This window comes from Mustela erminea, chromosome 7 (assembly GCF_009829155.1).
Source record: "Mustela erminea isolate mMusErm1 chromosome 7, mMusErm1.Pri, whole genome shotgun sequence".
Lineage (NCBI taxonomy): Eukaryota > Metazoa > Chordata > Mammalia > Carnivora > Mustelidae > Mustela > Mustela erminea.
The window spans coordinates 88,229,627-88,248,726 of NC_045620.1; the positions used below are offsets into that span (position 1 = coordinate 88,229,627).

Sequence of the window (19,100 nt, forward strand, 5' to 3'; positions counted from 1 at the left end):
TGCTCCAACCACTGCCCCTCCAGCAACCCTCAGTTTGTTTCCTATGATTAAGAGTCTCTTATTTGTCACCCTCTCTGATTTTGTCTTTTATTTTTTCCTCTCTTCCCCTGTGGTCCTCTGTTTTGTTTCTTAAATTCCACATATGAGCGAGATCATATGATAATTGTCTTTCACTGATTGACTTATTTTGCTTAGTGTCATACCCTCTAGTTCCCTCCACATTGTTGCACATGATCAGATTTCATTCTTTTTGATGGCTGAGTCATGTTCCATTGGAGATACATACCACATCTTCTTTATCCATCCATCTGTTGATGGGCATCTGGGCTCTCTCCATAGTTTGGCTGTTGTGGACATTGCGGCTATAAACATTGGGATGCAGGTGCGCCTTTGGATCACTGCATCTGTATCTTTGGGGTAAATACCTAGTAGTGTGAGGACAATGATCTTGTCAGAGTACAGACCCACACAGGCTTGGTGGCCAAAAGAACCAGATGGGAAATCCGGTTTGACATGTTGGTAGATGTGAAAGCCTGAACTCTGTACCCCACAGATGTTTTTAGTACAAGTAGAGTTGGTAACCCACGCCTTGAATAGCTCACTGAACAGGTAATGCTAGAATATGTAGATGTGGCAGTCGAAGGTTACCTGGAGAGAATAGTAATAGAAAGAATAGTGAGCGTTTGTTGAGTACATAATGTGTGCCCTCTTCTGAGTACTTCATATAATGCAATAACTGGTTTAATCTTTGCAACCATCCATAAAGTAGCTGTTGTTATTAATTCCATGTTACCAATGAGGAGACTGAAGTACAGAGAAAGAATAACTTGTCCCCAGTCATACGGCTAAAAGTGTGTGTCAGAGAGTTCTAAACCCAAGTTTAGAAGTTAGTTGGGCTCCAGTCTCTGGCCATGTGGTTATGGAGGAAGGATGACATGGTCTTTACGGGAGGAATTCCCGCCATCGTGTGAAATGGCCGCTAGACCATGAGTTGGCTGCACCACAGTCAGGCTTGGACCTTCCTGTAAGTGATTCTCATCAGAAAAATGGCGTGGATTCTCCCATCCCAGTGGGAGCCTGTGCTGCCCATGATGCCGGCATCTGCTGTACCTCAGGTCAGACAAGGGAACGCAACACGTTATTACCATGCACATGACCTAGAGGGCAGACCCACCACTTTCCTATAGACAGGCATTCCATCTGCAGCATGAAGGGGTGGGCTGGGAATTCCCTGAAATCCTCTCTACCCTGACAGTCCTACACTGGCAGAAATGAGCTCCTTCTGGAGACAAGTGTCCCCACCCCCACATTTCTACTCCTGCTTTCTTGGGGGCACTTACATCTGAACCTTGGAATTGTTGTCTCACCTGTGCTTTGCTGGATGTTTTGAACTGAAATTGGGGAAAAACAACTCTGGAAGATCAAAAGAATACTTTTAAGTCTAGACAGTTCACTGCCATAGCACAGAACATAAGCAACAGCCATCTAGGGCTTGAGAAAACCTGTCACAGTTGTGCCAAACCCTTTGAATGAAAGCCCGTAATGTTCTTGATTCATAGCATAAGCCAGACGAGCTATTTTTGGCATTCCTTCTTTCTCCCCCTTTCGGTATACACTGGATAGTTTTGTTTTGTTTTGTTTTAAAATTTTTAAAATTTATTTGACAGAGAGAGAGAGAGAGATCACAAGTAGGCAGAGAGGCAGGCAGAAAGAGGGGGGGAGGAAGGCTCCCTGCTGAGCAGAGAGTCCGATGTGGGGCTCTATCCCAGGATCCTGGGATCATGACCTGAGCTGAAGGCAGAGGCTTGACCCACTGAGCCACCCAGGTGCCTCTACACTGGATAGTCTTAATATTGCTGGCATCAAGATACATACAACCAAAGGGGGGGGGGATTGTTTCTAACCTCCTTTGATATTCGATTCAGACTGCCCCAGGAGCATCAGTCAGTCTCTGAAGCAGGCTGCACTTTTGGGCACTTTTGTATTATGGTTGGATCAGCCATGACCCCCATGCCCGACCCCCATGCCCGACCCCCATGTCCTATCCCCACCATAGTCAGTACAGGATGCTGGATCTTGATACGGGGGTGGGCGGGGAAGATGGGCACAGAATGTGCCTGGATGGGATCCTTGTGTCTCTCCCTGGGGACGGCACTACTCTGACCATGTGTCTGTTTCAGAAAACGTTATCACAGAGCTGGGTTGCATTATTTTTGCACCGGAAAGGCAGGACGGCCGAAGTAGAGCAGGGGAAGTGGGTTGGAAATGGGCTTTCTCTCCATGGGGTGCCTGGTTGGCTTAGTTGGTTGGGCACCCGGCTCTTGGTTTTGGCTCAGGTTGTGATCTCATGGGTGGTGGGATTGGTCCCGATGGGGCCCCACATGGGGGGGGGGGCTCCCTGCTGACGGGGAGTCTACTTGAAAAATTCTCTCCCTCTACCCACCCCACCCCCTCACAGGCTCGTGCTCCTTCTCTCTCTTTCTCTCAAATAAATGAATCTTTAAAAAAAGAAAAAGGAAATGGGCTTTCTCTTCAAACAGCCAGTAGTCTTGTATTCAACACTTTGGGTTGGAAGCTGTCTGCCAAAGTGTAGCCAGTTTCTGCCGGATAAGTCTGGGAGAGGAACATTTTTGTCGTGGTTTTGTTTTGTTTGATTTTGTTTTGCACCCAGCTCGTTAAAGAGTCGAAGAACAAGAATGCATCTAACTCAGCAAAAATGTGACAGTTTACAGTATTTATTCCATTTTTACTCTGAGAGCTCCTAGTGTTGTCACCTGCCTGTATACACAGGACACATATATGCATTTGCCCTGGTATAATATAAAGGTCTCTAGAGTCAGAGAGACATGTAAGAAAACTGCTCCTGCCACCTCCTCCTGGAGTGACCTTGGATACTATGTTTAACTTTTCTAAACTTATTTTATCAGACCTCATTCACTGGACAGTGGAAGGGCAAATGATACCAGATGGATGAAAGCACCCAGGCGCTCAGTACAAAATAAGTGGTTAACAAATATTTACCCACAAATTAAGTTTCTGTAGCTCCAGTGTACAGAGCAAGGAATGCAAGGCTAGCTTTCCTGATGCTGAGCTACCCAGCGGTGGCAGAACCTGCCCCATGGAGGATGAGCCCATGACCAGAGGAGGATGACTAAAGGCTGGAGGTGATCATTTGGGAAGGTTTGGTAGAGGGTCCTTGCAATGAGAAGCAAGTTCAACAGACTTATCTCTAGCAGCCTCCAAGATTTCTATTTCTTTTTCTTTTCTTTCCTTTTTTAAAAAAGATTTTATTTATTTGTCAGAGAGAGAACACAAGCAGGGGGAGTGGCAGGCAGAGGGAGAAGCAGGCTCCTCACTGAGCAGGGAGCCTGATGTAGGACTCGATTCCAGGACTATGAGATTATGACCTCAGCTGAGGGCAGACACTTAACTGAGAAAGCTAGAAAGCTACGGCAGGCATCCCCAAGAGTTCTTTTTTTTTTTTTTTTTAAGATTTTATTTGTTTATTTGACAGAGATCACAAGTAGGCAGAGAGGCAGGCAGAGAGAGAGGGAGGAAAGCAGGCTCCCCGCAGAGCAGAGAGCCTGATACGGGGCTTGATCCCAGGACCCTGAGATCATGACCTGAGCCGAAGGCAGAGGCTTAACCCACTGAGCCACCCAGGCACCCCCACAAGAGTTCTGTTTTAAATGATAGACTACTCTTTCTTTTTTAAGATTTTATTTATTTATTTATTTGACAGAGAGAGAATGAGAGAGAGAGAGGGAACAGAAGCGGGGGGAGTGGGAGAGGGAGAAGCAGGCTTCCCGCTGAGCAGGAAGCCCGATGTGGGGCTCAAACCCAGGACCCTGCGATCATGAACTGAGTCAAAGGCAGATACTTAACAACTGAGCCACTCAGGCGCCCCAGTGATAGACTACTCTTGAACAGATAGAGCATAGCGGATATTCTCTGGATGAAGGGTAGATAGGTGGAAATTAAGATATAAATAAATAAAATGGTACCTGGCCTGGGGCGGGCATTCCGATCATGTTGAATGACTAAATGTACAAATGTGCATGAAACGTCAGTGAAACTGTCCTGTCAGTCCCATGATTGTGAACAATAACCAGCATGCCCATTACATTAGCTTCTTGTTTCCATGGTCACTGTCCTGAGAGGAGGGGAATCCAGACAGTTTGCGGTTAACAGGCAGAAGAATTAAACAAAACAAAACACTGCTACCAACAAAAGGCCAGCCAATGAGAATGCCACCTCCAGTCCACTGGGAGTTGCTCACATAACAAGGAAGGGCATCACTTGGGAAAACCCGAAGCACTGTTCTGTGCACCTGCCTACAGTGCCCAGAGAAACCAGGGAGGGTAGCTACACATTTAAAAGCTTAACACAATATGCTTTGAGTGTGCCCTACTCGAAGCTTGTGCCGGGGAACCGAGGTATCATGTGAAGTACAGAGACGTCTAACAAGGCAGGCGTTGAACTGAGAGTACGGGACCCAGTCCCTCGCTCAGCAAGCATTTAGACCACCTCAGCTGTCTTCTAATTTTTCTAATCTTATCTCAGAGAATTCACCATAGTCAGCTTTCATTATTATATCAGCCCACTGGTTTGCAAAGTGGAGGTGGTAGTTGTGACTCCAAACGTTATTGGGTAGATTAATTAAGATAATGTAGAGGAGTACTTAATAAATGTACCTTCCCTCCTTCCCCCTGCCTTTTGGACAAAGGAATCCTTTGACTAGAGAAAAAAAACTTTGGCATGATGTGGCAATGACAGAGGAGTGGGGATGGTTTAAATTGTATGTAAAATGGGTGTTTTAAAATTAGTTGTAGATTGGGGCACCTGGGTGGCTCAGTGGGTTAAAGCCTCTGCCTTCGGCTCAGGTCCTGGGATTGAGCCCTGCATTGGGCTCTCTGCTCAGCAGGGAGCCTGCTTCTTCTCTCTCTCTCTGCCTGCCTCTCTGCCTACTTGTGATCTCTCTCTGTCAAATAAATAAATAAAATCTTTTAAATAAATAAATAAATAAAATTAGTTGTGGATTGAAATTATTATGATTGTCCCCCACCCTGCTGTGAACAAGTGGCTAAAATCTGGACAGAACACTGTTAATCAGTTGTTTGTCAGGTGCCGTGCTGGAATACGTTCTTCCCTAAGATTCTTAGCAGTCAGTTTTCCAAATTTGTCCGCCTTTGGCTGACATACTTTGCCTTGGATTAAATGTTTAAAAATGCTTACTTCTCCAGACGCAAACCCCATCATGGCAACAGAACTTCCTTTACTTTTTGAAGGATCTAAGCTCCAAGGAAAAAAGGGTTGCATTCATTTTCCTATTTCGTAGACAGTTTTGAAAGCCGTCAGTGCTTAGGTGGGGTCGGGCACACCCTCCTGAAGTCCACAGGCTGGAAGTTTAAATTTGTCGTCCCGTGGGATGTAAAATGAAACCCTGTACCAAAGTAGGATGGTGAGTGACTCACTCACATGTGATCTTCCGGGGAAGAGAGGGATTCAGTAAGAATGTGCCACGAGGACTGCAGAGCCCTTCCTAATGAACATTCTGGTTGCCCCTCCTGGACCTGGGTCAGTGTCATGATTCTGGATGGAGGTGGCCGAGTTGTGGTGGGGTCTCAAGGGGGGCATCCAGTACTTGGGGTGAATTCAGCGTGGTGCCACATCCAGCAGGATCCGAGAAATTGCATTCATCAGCACACTAAGACGGGGTTCAGCTCTCGAGGATGGTTCACATCTACAGGCTCACCGCACACATACCCTCAAATGCAAACACTCACATGCTGATCATATCTTTATTACATTGAGAAATATACGGGGTGCCTGGATGGTTCAGTCGGTTAAGCATCTGCCTTCGGCTGTGGTCATGATCCAGAGTCCTGGGATCAAGTCCCACATGGGGCTCCCTGCTTGGCAGGGAGCTTGCTTCTCTCTCCTCCTGCCTCTCCCCATCCCCACTTGTGCTCTCTGTCTCAAATAAACAAGTAAAATCTTAAAGAAAAGAAAAGAAAAAAGAAATGTAATTGTTACTGAGACAAAAATCCTTGTGCTCCAGACTTTGAAGACAGGTCCACGTGGGAAGCCAAACTCTAGTCCAAGTGTTGCTTGGCAATCACAGAATCAGAACAAAAGGGTATTAGATAGATAACACAGCTGTGGGAAGTATCTGATCCTGGACCATTGTCTCTAGGGCCAAGACACCCTTTCCGTAGGACTGGGCTTTGATGAATATTTCAAAGTAACAATCTCTGACAATTTTGTGTGGAGCTTGGACACCATCTTTCTTTCAATATGCTAATAGTTTCAACAAAGTGGCCTTAGGTCAGGAGCCGTTCTTTCTTATTGAAATTGAATTTGCATATCTTTGTTTTGATGGTTATTTGCTGATTTTACTAGTCTAATGCGCAGGAAATTATCTAATTTGCCTGCTTTCCAAATTCTGGCTTAGTGGGGAGGAATCCACCGCACTCCATATCTGGCCTCCTGAAATATCACACGAAATAGGATTTCCTGGTTCCTTGTGTCTGCCATAAGGACATAAGGAAGTTCCTGCATGAGGGCATTTCTAGCAGTGTTACAATAGGGCAGTTTGTGGAATGATGTCAAAATGACCCTCTTGTACACCAAGCAGAAAATGATACGGATCTGTTCTCGACGTATCTAATTTTTTTCTTTCTGACTCCATCATAAATTCTGCAGAATTTTGTAATCTGAAGTGAAATAAGTTGAACTTATTTAATAACTTAGCATGCCCTAAAGAACTGCTCTTGGGGTCCATCTCTTATGTTGCGTTCCCAGCTTTCTTCCAGTCGCTCTAAAACAATGGCTTAACATTTTCAGGAGCCCTAGTATGGGCCCTGCTTGTAGAGCTCAGATATATAAAGAAGCTGCCATCCCCCATCACCCCCCACAGACTGCAGAACCATATGGGCCCTCCAGTCTTCATCTTCCCGTCTTGAAGAGCCCCTGATGCTTTTAAGGTCATCTGAGCCATGCCCAAGCCTGAGTGGGTTTCCCTTTTTCCTAAAACTGGGGCACAGTTGCTAATTAGTTTGCCCCACCTGTGAGCAGCCAAGAAGCTTTGGAAACCCTAACACAAAGTCTGAGTCATTATGAACCTGGTGATATTGTTCAGTTTATGGGCTTGTAGGCTGGCCTTCAGAGGGGAAGAATGAATGGATCCAGGAAGCTGAGACAGAAAAGGGTTCCTCTAAAGAGTCCTTGGCTCTTCAGGCTGGAAGAGAATGTGGAAGGACTTTAGAGTTTGAGCTTCCAGAAGAAGGGCGTGGCATTCTTTGGGAGCCGTTCATTTGGGGAAGTTAAGATGAGGCAGTTCTGGGAGGTGGCAATTCTGTGGCAATTCTGGGGGGTGAGAATTCTACCACTGAACCACCAGTGCCTTCCTGTGACAGTTCTGTTCCAGGGGGCGGTCCACGTGATTCCTTCCCTCCTTCCCACTCCCCACCCAACCTTGCTCCTTACTAGGCACCAGACACTGGGCCCGTAAGCATGAGCTTGGATTAACTTTACATGTATTAGCTGGTATCTGATGAAAGAATCGAGGGGTACTGTTTCCTGCCTTCATTTCTATAATCCACTGAGAAACTTGTTTCGTGCTAGTAAATAACAAATACACAACAGCTGTCTCTATATAAACGGACTTCAGCTGAGTGCTGTCCAAGTTTCAAAATAGATTGGCTGGCTGAAAGCACCCTGTGTTCAAGTATGATACATTTTTTTCCCTTTAGTAAATTATTTCTAGCTCTTTGAATAATGACTCTCAGTATTTCCAGAAGATTTTGCTCAAGTGTTTTTTTCCCCACTTCTTGATGTGGTCAGGAGGATTGGAAGAATTTATATTAAAGGCTGGCTTTTGAGGGAGATGTTACCCTTCCCTGCCTCCTAACTTGTTGTTGTCATCCATAGCACTGCCCCCTTATCTGTGGGGTATATGTTCCAGGAGCCCCCAACAGATGCCTGAAACTGCAGGTAGAATGGAACCCTATTTATACTGTTTTTTCCTACACATACATACCTATGATGAAGTTTAATTTATAAATTAGGCACAGTAAGAGATTAACAACAAGAACTAATAATATAGTAATTCTAATGATATAATAAAACTTACATGAATGTGGTCTCTCTCTCAAAATATCTTTTTTTCCCAAGATTTTATTTATTTTTTGACAGAGAGAGGGAACACAAGCAGGGGGAGTGGGAGAGGGAGAAGCAGGCTCCCCGCTGAGCAGAGAGCCCGATGCAGGGCTCGATCCCACGACCCTGAGATCATGACCTGAGCTGAAGGCAGACGCTTAATAGCTGAGCCACCCAGGCATGCCTCTCTTTCAAAATACCTTACTGTACTGTAGTTACCCCCCCCCCTTTTTTTTTTAAAGATTTTATTTATTTACTCAAGAGAGAGCAAGTGAGAGAGAGCACAAACAGGGGTAGAGGCAGAGGGAGAGGAAGAAGCAGGGTCCCCGCTGAGCAAGGAGCCTGATGTGGGACTTGATCCCAGGACCCTGGGATCATGACCTGAGCTGAAGGCAGATGCATAACCGACTGAGCCACCCAGGCGCCCCTGTAGTTACCCTTCTTGGGATGATGTGGCATGATGAAATGCTGTGTGATGAGATGAAGTTAGGTGAATGATGTAGGTGTTGTGAGGTTGTGTTAGGCTACCACTGACCTGATTTCAGAAGGAGAATCGCCTGCTTCTGGATTGCAATGAAAACCACAGATAAGGAAGGATTTCCATATTCCAAAACTGTATAGAAACAAAGGGAGGGCCCTTGCTCCTTAAAGGTGGGTCTGCTAGGTGGTCCACCAGTTGGCAGAAACTCAATCTAACTCACATATAAATTATTCTTAATGAGAGATATTGGCACATTTTGATCATTTATATGATGTGAAACAGGGCTTCCAAACAAAGTCGTGGCTAAGTCTCAAAGAGCCCTGCTCTTGGCTTCCCCTAGCACATTCTGAGCAAATGAGACATACCCCTTCCTGCTTCGACGGATAGTCTTGACCCCACTCCAACCCCATCTCATGCCACTCTGGCCCTTGTTCATGATGTGGTTGTTCATTCCTCAAACACAGTAAATTCATCACTGCCTCAGGGCCTTTGCTTTAACTGTTCCTTCTGCCTTCAGTAGTTCTCCTCCAGCACTGAAGAACTAGCCTCTTCTCATTCAGTTCTTAGCTCAGATGTCTTCTCCTTGCCACTCTGTCCAGGCTAACTCCATCCCAGTGACCTGATCATCTCATCTTCCAACCCAGAATTCAACAAATTGCTTCTGTGAAGGGCCAGATAATAAGTATTTTTAGCTCTGTGAGTCAGGTAGTCTGTCCCAACCATTCAGTTCTGCTGTTGGAGCACGAAAACAGCGATAGATAATATGTAAACAAATGGGTATAACCAAGCTCCAAGGAGTGTTTATTTATGAACACTGAAATTTGAATTTTATATAATGTTCGTGTTCATGAAATAATGTTCTTTCGACTTTTTGCCAATCACTGAGAATGTAAAAAGCATTCTTAACTTGTAGGCCATACCAAAAAAAAAAAGGATTTGACCATGAGCTGTAGTTTGCTGATTCCTGTTCCATACCATTGTCCTTTCATATTTTTACCTTGCTCATCCCGAAATCATCTTACTTATTGATTTATTTGTTGTCTGCCTTTCCTAGTGGACTGTAAGCTCCTTGAAGTCCTGTTCTCTGTCTTACTCACTCTGTTATCTCTGTCCACTCGAACAGTGCCTGGAATATAGAAGTACCTTATGAGTATCGGGTGATTGAGTGAATAAATCCCTACAGTCCGTGAGCTACTAAATCTAGCAAAGAATTCCTTCCAGATATTTCCTATGTATTTCCTGTTCCAGGGGTCACACCCCACCTAGGTCTCTGCCTCTGCCTGTCCCTTAATTTTAACAAGACTCTGCCTGTCCCTCAAGCCTTCCTGATCCCCTGTTTCTCACTCCTTTCTGTTCTGTGCAATAGTGTCCTGTGGAAGGGAGTGTGCACAAGTGCTTTTTCTCTGCAAAAATCAAAACCTTCCCAGTATTTTCTCATTATCTGCAGCATCAAGTCACACTCCTCAGCTGGGCATACAAGGCCTTGCCTATAAGTTCCGTACCTGCTTTTCCAACCTTACCTCTGAGCCTTCCCTGAAATGAGCCCTCTGCCCTGGCAGCCTCATCTCCTCATTGTCCCCGAGGCCACTGCTCATTCCCCACCCTTGCTCATGCTGTGCCCCAGAACAAGTTGGCATTTCCCTCAGGAAAGGATTGACCCCCTATGTGGTTATAAGGCAAGTCTGCAGTGGGTGATGGGAGACAAGGAAGAATGGAGCTGAGCCTCAGGACAGCTGGGAGATGGAATGAATGTGAGCAGACTGACTCAGTTGGTAGTAAGTGGAGAGGATTTCGTAATTCTTAGGTATAATTGAAAAGTGCTGCTTGGTAGGGTGGCCTTGGCCAGTGATTTTCAAATGACTGTGCAGACAAATTTGGGGCGATTCTTGTTAAAATGCAGACTCTGGCAGTAGGTCTGGGGTGGGGGGCCCGAGACTGCTCCCAGGGATGCCCATGCTTCTGGTTCCAGGATGATTCTTTTGAGTATCAAGGAGCTAACAAATTGCTTAGGAAAACAGCCTTTTCTGTAGGACTCCAGTATGGAAACAGGAAGTCAGTTGGCCTGTCCCTCAGAGGCCTGCCTGTCAATCATGAGGCCAAGAGTCCTGGCTCAGAGTCAAGGCTTCCTTGCATTCTGAATGACTGAGTACATGTGCGATGATCGAGCATCCTTGCTGAAGAGAATGGAGGACAAAGCTTAGCGTGTAAGCCTGCACTTTGAGGGAAGAAGCACTTGTGCATCCCGAGGTGGTGGCAGTGGGAGTGGGTCATCCGCAAGTGACAAGTCTTATGCTGGCTGGCTACTGGCCACCCGCACACACATGCACACACACCCACGCATGGACACACGCACACATGCATGTGCACACACACACAGAGCACGGGCTGGGTAGCCTTCCTTTTCCATAACAGAGTTGCATTATCTTTCTCTCCCAAGAAGGCACTTCTGTTCCACTAGAGCTTACTGTTCAGAATCCAGGTTTGCCTTGACTACAAGCAGTGTACTGCATCCTAGCAAACAATAGGAGCCATTTCCACAATGTGTATCTCCAAACAGAAGAGCAGGTGGGAAAGTATTCTGTTGGAGTAATAAACTTGGCTTGCTTGGCCAGTTTCTCTTTAATTATTAACCCGGCCTTTGTATCTTTGGCCAATCAATAGCTGGCCTTTCCAGGACAGTGGGTGTCATTTCCTAATTGTTTAACTTCTACAAACTAGAAGTTATCTTGATTAATGATTTTAATGATGCATCTCTCATCACAGTAATTTCCCCTCTGCTTTTATCACAGAGGAACTTCTGCTCCTGTGACTGAACTCTGATCTTGATAGAGAGTCCCGGCCATGGTAAGTTGGGGAGTGCCTCGCCCTACCTGGTGTCAGCCACGGACAGGTACAGGATGTGTATTCAGGACTGTTGACTTTACGGAGGGTTGTTTGCTTAATAGAGGGGAGAGAGGAGGAAATGAAAAGGCGGTTGTGTTGGTTTTTTTGTGTTTTTTTCCCCAGGCCATTTTCATTTCTTTCAGGGATGGTGAGTAACCTGACCCTGAAAATTAATTCAACAAGAGACTCATTGGAGTCCTTCTAACATCCAGAAGTCCCGCAGGTCCTACCATTGGGAAATCAGTGCCATCCACATTTTGGTATAACATCATTGGAGGCTTATCAAGAAGGGTGTTTGCTGGCCATATGGGCTTGTCATCTGCCTCCTGTTTTCGGCTGTGACTGGACTCCTCCGAGCTTGATTATCTCATCTTTGGGACAGGCAGGGAATTGGATACCTTTGGGAGTTCCATGAAGTTTAGTGTTGAAGTGGAAGCTGAGCCTCTTAGCTACAAACAGGCTGTACCTGAGGCTGGCCATCTGCTCCCCTTCTCCCACCCAAATAACCTATCTGAACTGACAGGTGATTCTGATCCGTGGTCTTCTTGGAAGGAATAATAGAAATACAGTCTTATACCTGGAAAGGAACTGGAGATCTTCCAGCTCTAAATGGCCTCCTCTAGGAAGATGGAGGTATAAACTATCTTGAACAAATAGTAATATACTCTTAACATTGTCTTACATTAGACATTCTAGAATTTTCTTCATCATCCTTGACAGTCAAAACCTTACTCATATCTGCTCTAAATCTCCATGCTTTACTTTAATATTAATTTCTTCTTGATTCTCCCTAGACATGGAGAACATTTATATAGTGTCCCAGCTTTGTGTCAGATGTAGTACTTGGCTCTGGGGACTCAAAATCATTGGGACTGTCTTCCTGTCTGCAACAAGCTCACAGGCCTCTCACATGTGAAACCTATAACCTGGTGACCCTTTGCTGTGCTCTCCATTCAAGGAAAATTATCTCAGTAGCTCTCATCTTTGCTCCTAGTACCTGTTTTTCCATCACCACTGTTAGTTATTGGACAGATAAAGGACATTTTTAAAGGGGAAGAAAAACATAAAATAATCACAATATTGTAATTCCCAATTGCTTTCCATCATTTTATTTTAGACCCTACTCACATGTATAATGATTTTTAAATAGTAGTAATAGGGACGCCTGGGTGGCTCAGTTGGTTAAGCAGCTGCCTTCGGCTCAGGTCATGATCCCAGCGTCCTGGGATTGAGTCCCACATCGGGCTCCTTGCTCAGCAGGGAGCCTGCTTCTCCCTCTGCCTCTGCCTGCCATTCTGTCTGCCTGTGCTCGCTCTCTCCCCTCTCTCCCTCTGATAAATAAAATCTTTTAAATAAATAAATAAATAGTAGTAATAAAAGCATAAAAAACAGTTATATATTCACTCTTGGCTTTGCTAACATGTTTATATTATATTTTGTGCCATATTAAAAACATTTATTCTAGATGGTGGAGTTCTGGGTGTTTCAATTTTCTTCTTTTTTTTTTTCAAATTTTCCAAATCTCTACAATGACCATATGATACATTTCTAAAGTGAAAACATGTTTTGGGTGCCTGGATGGCTCAGCTGGTTAAGCAGCTGCCTTGGCTCAGGTCATAATCCTGGAGTCCCTGGATTGGGTTCCGCATCGGGCTCCCTGCTGGGCGGGTAGTCTGCTTCTCCCTCTGACCCTCCCCTCTCCCATCCTCTCTCTCTCAAATAAATAAAATCTCCAAAAAAAAGTGTTAAAAGCTATTGTATTCAAGTACTTACAGTATTTTTAAAAATAGATGTGTTTTTTTTTTTTTTAAGATTTTATTTATTTGACAGGCAGAGATCACTAAGTAGGCAGAGAGGCAGGCAGAGAGAGAGGAGGAAGCAGGCTCCCTGCTGAACAGAGAGCCCGATGCGGGGCTTGATCCCCGGATCCTGGGATCATGACCTGAGCTTTAACCTGGGCGCATGACCTGGGCTTTAACCCACTGAGCCACCCAGGCGCCCCTAAAAATAGATGTTTAATTTATATATAGTGAAATGCACCACTCTTAAGGTTACTGGTAGAGGAGTTTTGACAAACCTATGGGCCATGTGACCTACTTCTCTTTCAAGATAGAACATTTCCTCACTCCAGGAAGTTCCTTTATGCCTCTCCCAGGTCAGTCCTCTACCTGCTACCCACTCCACCCCAGAAATACAACCACTGTTCTGATTGTCATTACCATAGATTAGTTTGCCTGTTCTAGAACATCCTATCAGTGGGACCATAGAGTATGTTCTCTTGTGTGTCTGGCTTTTTTTTACTGAGCGTTATATTTTTGGCAATCTGTCCATGTTGCTATGAGTTTCAGCAGTTTGTTCTTCAGGCTTTTTGTAATTGCTGATGAGTATTTGTTGGGGAATGTCATCAAAAAAGATGTGACCACTGACTGACCGGTTACGTGGACCTGGGCCATCGGAGGCTCCTCATCCCCACCCCTGTCTTTGGAACACGAGTTCTGCTTACCTTTCCTGCTCCAGAGTCTGGTCCCTCTGAGATGATGATGTGGGGTTGAAGAGAGCAGCATGGTGTACGTGCCTGAGCCCATTTAGGGCGCCTTTATATACTTTTAAGATTTTGAGGTTGAGTCCAGTGATCAGTTTGTCTTGCTGCTGCTCAAGACAAGCCTTGTATGTGAGTTCCCTTTGCCACTGTTATAATTGCCACCTACCGACGTGGGGCAGCCTGTCTCTCTTCAATCTCCCTGTGCCCTCCGCCTACTGGGGTCGGCTTCACATGATGCCAGGAAAGCTCCCAAGGGGGTTGTGAACCTACAGTATTCCATTGTATCATATTCCAACTTTTGACATTTACTATCTTCCTGATTATTCTGATAATGGAATAATATTTCATCACTAGCGATATAATGCCTTTGTCTAGTCATTCATTTTTGTTATTCTTTCCTACATCCTCCCTGTTCCCTTTGCCTGCTGCCATAAGAAACCTTCCTGGGACACAATCCCCCGCCTTCCCAGAACAGAGAATGGTACATTATACCCTGGAATTTGATCAATACGGTTACCATAGCGCTACCAGGAACAAGGTTCCTGAGCTTATCTTTTTCCTGGAAGGAAGAATCACGAGAATGTAACTGATAAGCTGAAACATCTTTGTATATCTCTCCATCGATTGGTCTTGTTAGATATTAATTCTAATCCCATAATAGCGTCCCTCAGCAATGCAGTTTGTGTTAAAGTTGAATGCAGTGTCTGGGCATCAACCAAAATTTTGCGGTCAAGCTCCAAAAGAACCTTGTGAAACATTTCCCTCAGAAAGCTGTCTCATAGTGTGAGTTAGGCCATGTGGGAATTTTGACAGCAGGTCACCAGTTTGCTTATGACTGATGCGTAGTAGAAGAATGAAAGAAGCTATATTAATGTCCTAGGGCTGCCATAACAAAGTCCCACAAACTGGGTGGCTTAAAATAGAAATTTGTTGTCTCACTCTTCTGGAGGCCAGAAATCCAAAATCGAGGTGTTGGCAGGGTCAGGATCCCTCTGCAACCTGTAGGTGGTTCCTTGTTGCCTCTTCCTGGCTTCTGGGGGTTTGCTGGCAGTTTTAGGCTTAACTACAATCCCTGCCTTCAGCATCATGTTGTGTTCTCCCTGTGTGTCTGTGTCTGCACCTGTTGTCTTATTAGGATGACCTCATCTTAATGTGATTAATTACATCTTTAATGACCCTATTTCCAAAAAAAGGATACATTCTGAAGTCCCGGGGGCTAGGACTTCAACATATCTCTTGGGGGGTTACAGTTCAACCTGTGACAGTACCCAAGGAAGGTACTGTCATGGAATTCTACTTTTCTCTGTCAAGTGCATAGAAGGTCATGACTAAGTGCTAGATGCTGGCAGTATCTAGGAGGTGAAGGCCTGGGCTTGTGTCTGACAAGGCCCATACTCTCTGTGCCTGAGGCCTTTGGATGGTCTTGATGTGGGCCACAGTGAGCGAAGTCTCTTCCTAGAGAGCTTCCCTAAGGGCATAAAAATTCTCTGATCGTTTAGTTGGTCCATATTATATTCTTGCATGAAATTAAATCATCAGAGAGCCTTCGATCTATTCTACTTTGCTTTTGCCACCTGTACAAATGCTCTGTTCTGGATTTTGCTTTGGCATTACCCCATAGGCTTTCACTAGGAGATATTATCAGAAGTAGATACAAGAATCTTCACTCTTGGGGCGCCTGGGTGGCTCAGTGGATTAAGCTGCTGCCTTCGGCTCAGGTCATGATCTCAGGGTCCTGGGATCGAGTCCCACATCGGGCTCTCTGCTCAGCAGGGAGCCTGCTTCCCTCTCTCTCTCTCTGCCTGCCTCTCTGTCTACTGTGATCTCTCTCTGTCAAATAAATAAATAAAATCTTTAAAAAAAAAAAAAAAAAGAATCTTCACTCTTACATTTATGTGGAGATCTTGTTGAAGTCATAGTTAATGATTATGATGATGATAGCTACTGAGTTTGGATTTTTGTGTTGGAGTTTACTGTTTGCTGGATTTTGTGCTAAATACTTTGTTATATTAATCTGCTTTGTTGTTCCAAGTCTGTGAGTTGATACCATTATTCTTCTGTACAGGTGAGAAAAATGAAACTCCCCCTATTGACAACCCAGCTAGAAAGGGTTGAAGCCAAGATTCAAAGCTGCGTCTATCCCACTCCCAATATCCATGTTCCCCCTACTGAGCTTTACTACCTCGCACTGTAGCCTGCTGTGTCTCTTTCACAGAGACCCACAGATGAAATTTCCCTCAGTATTAGAATTCCCTTTACAGTGTTGGTGACCCCAAGAGTCATGTAGAGGAGATGGAACTCTGTCCATGAATATTAGATTTTACTGGATCGTGGGCACAAGTCTATGGGTACATTTCAACCAGGGCTTATATAAGATATAAAACCATTCTCACATTGCAACAATTCATATCATCTCCCTGTTCTGTTTCCTCCCATCACTGTAACATCCTAGCACCGTTTGCCAAAAAGGACATTATCAGAAAAGTCAGAAGAAACAGACCTACTATGTGACCTGAGACCAAAATTTACCTTATCCTCAGCTTGTGAACCCTAGCATTGTGAAAGCACATAGCACCAGCTATGAACAGAGGAAGGTATCCAGCTTGGTCTGAACCCCATTGACCTTCTGATGCCAAGAAGTCATTTAGATCCTTCCCCATGTGCAACCTTGGCCAATCAAATGCACACCACAATGGCAGACACCTGACAAATTAACTAAGGGAAAGGAGATGAGGTGGAACAGTTCTAGTGACTAATTAGGTCATTTTTAAGGACAAAAAAAACAGGGACGCTTGGGTGCTCAGTCGGTTAAGCCGATGCCTTCGGCTTGGGTCATGATTCCAGGGTCCTGGGATTGAGTCCCACATTGGGCTCCTTGCTTGGCAGGGAGCCTGCTTCTCTCTCTGCCTCTGCCTCTGCCTCTTTACGCACTCTCATTCTCTTTCTCTCTCTCTCTGATAAATAAATAAAATCTTTAAAAAAAAGACAAGAAAATAGAATTCAGAATATCAAAACATGGGTGACTGAAGGGCTATAATAATGCTCAGTGTCAGATACAGAGAGGAAGATATATTTAAAATCAAAGCTAGCGAGGCACCTGGGTGGCTCAATTGGTTGGGCATCTGCCTTCGGCTTGGGTCATGATCCCAGGGTCCTGGGATGGAGTCCTGCCTTAGGCTCTCTGCTTGGCAGGGAGCCTGCTTCTCCCTTTCCCTATGTGCCTCCTCCAGCTTGTTCTTTCTCTGTCACTCATTCTGTGTCTCCCAAATGAATAAATAAAATCTTTTTTAAAAAAACAACCCAAAGCTATTTTGATTCTATCCTCTACGGCTAAATGAGGGAGCCTAGAAAGCTCTAGTAATGCAGATTGTCTCTCTGTAAACTCAGTACAAAGAAAAGCAAGGCATTTCTTGGGCAACTGGTCTCTTTTCCTCTTACAGTGAATCTCAGTACTGTTTACAATTCCCTCTTCAGCTTCCAGGCAGAGAAACCTGTGGCTTCCCGCTAAAACTGTACAGACCCTTACGGTCTAAATTTCGGTTTCCTTCCTACCCCCTAGCTTTACCTTAGTATTCTGTGTTTTATGCCCTGTCACTGAATTTCCCCATCTACTTATTTATATGTTTATTTTTTTTTTAAGAATTTATTTGTTTATTTGACAGCCAGAGATCACAAATAGGCAGAGAGAGAGGAAGAAGCAGGCTTCCCGCTGAGCAGAGAGCCCGACGTGGGGCTTGATCCCAGGACCCTGAGATGGTGCCTGAGCCAAAGGCAGAGGCTTTAACCCACTGAGCCACCCAGGTGCCCCTGTTTATTTATTTTTAAAGGTTTTTTTTGATAGAGATCACAGGCAGAAAGGAAGGCAGAAAGAGAGGGAGAAGCAGGCTCCCCGCTGAGCAGAGAGCCCGTTGTGGGGCTCAATCCCAGGACCCTGAGATCATGACCTGAGCCGAAGGCAGAGGCTTAACCCCCTGAGCCATCCAGGTTCCCCTATTTTTAAAGGTTTATTTTTTTACTTATTTGGGAGAGAGCGAGAGCAGGATGGGGCAAAGGGCGAGGGATAGAGAATTCTTAAGTAGACCTGGAGCCCGACATGGGGTTCAGTCCCAGGACCCTGAGATCATGACTTGAGCTGAAATCCAGAGCAGGCTGCCTAACTGACTGAGCCACACAGGCACCCCTATTATTTATTTATTTATTTATTTAGATTTTATTTATTTGAGAGAGAGCAAAGCAGGAGAGATCACAGAGGAAGAGGGAGAAGCAGACTCACCACTTAACAGGGAGCCCGATGCGGGACTTGATCCCAGGACCCTGAGATCATAACCTGAGCCGAAGGCAGATGCTTGACTGACTGAGCCACCCAGGCACCCGATTTTTTTATATTGCATTATCTTTATTTCTCTACACTACTTCCCACAACATAAATCATGTATTAGTAAATCAGTAAATATATTCAGAATATTCAGGGCACCTTGATCTTAATCAGCAAATTATCTCTAAATCATAATCCAACTGAAGTTGTCCCTACTGGTCACTGGCCTATGTTTTGCTTCCTGTTGTTTTTAATTTTTTGATTTTTATTTTGACAGGATCAGGTTCACTCATTTTAATTTTTATTTATTATTTTTTTAAATTCCAGTGTTGTTAACACACAGTGTACATTAGTTTCAGGTGTACAGTATAGTGATTCAACAACTCTTTACATTAATCAGTGCTTACCATAATAAGTACTCTTGATCCCCATCACCTGTTTCCTACATCCCTACCCTCTCCCCTTTGGTAATCATCAGTTTGTTCTCTGTAGTTAAGAGTCTGTTTTTCTTTGTATTTATTTATTTATTTATTTATTTATCAGAGAGAGAGAGAGTTTCTTTGTTCATTTGTTTTATTTCTTAAATTCCACATATGAGTGACTTATGGTATTTGTATTTTTCTGACTGACTTATTCCATATAGCATAATACTCTCTAGATCTATCTATGTTGCTGCAAATAGCCAGATATCATTCTTTTTAAAAATTTTTTAATGTTTT

General features: G+C 44.5%; 1 protein-coding gene across 4 annotated transcripts in view; it reads left to right on the plus strand.

Moving 5' to 3' along the window:
• ANXA4 (annexin A4) overlaps positions 1–19,100 on the plus strand; it is a 76,044-nt gene that overhangs the window by 21,737 nt on the left and 35,207 nt on the right. For all 4 annotated transcript variants that reach the window (XM_032352350.1, XM_032352348.1, XM_032352351.1 and 1 more), the window contains exon 2: positions 11,431–11,485. Coding sequence is in view for 2 of the 4 variants with exons in the window: in XM_032352348.1 (XP_032208239.1) it covers positions 11,483–11,485 (3 nt within the window). In the remaining 2 variants the exon portion in view is untranslated. The remainder of the gene's footprint in view (positions 1–11,430; positions 11,486–19,100) is intronic.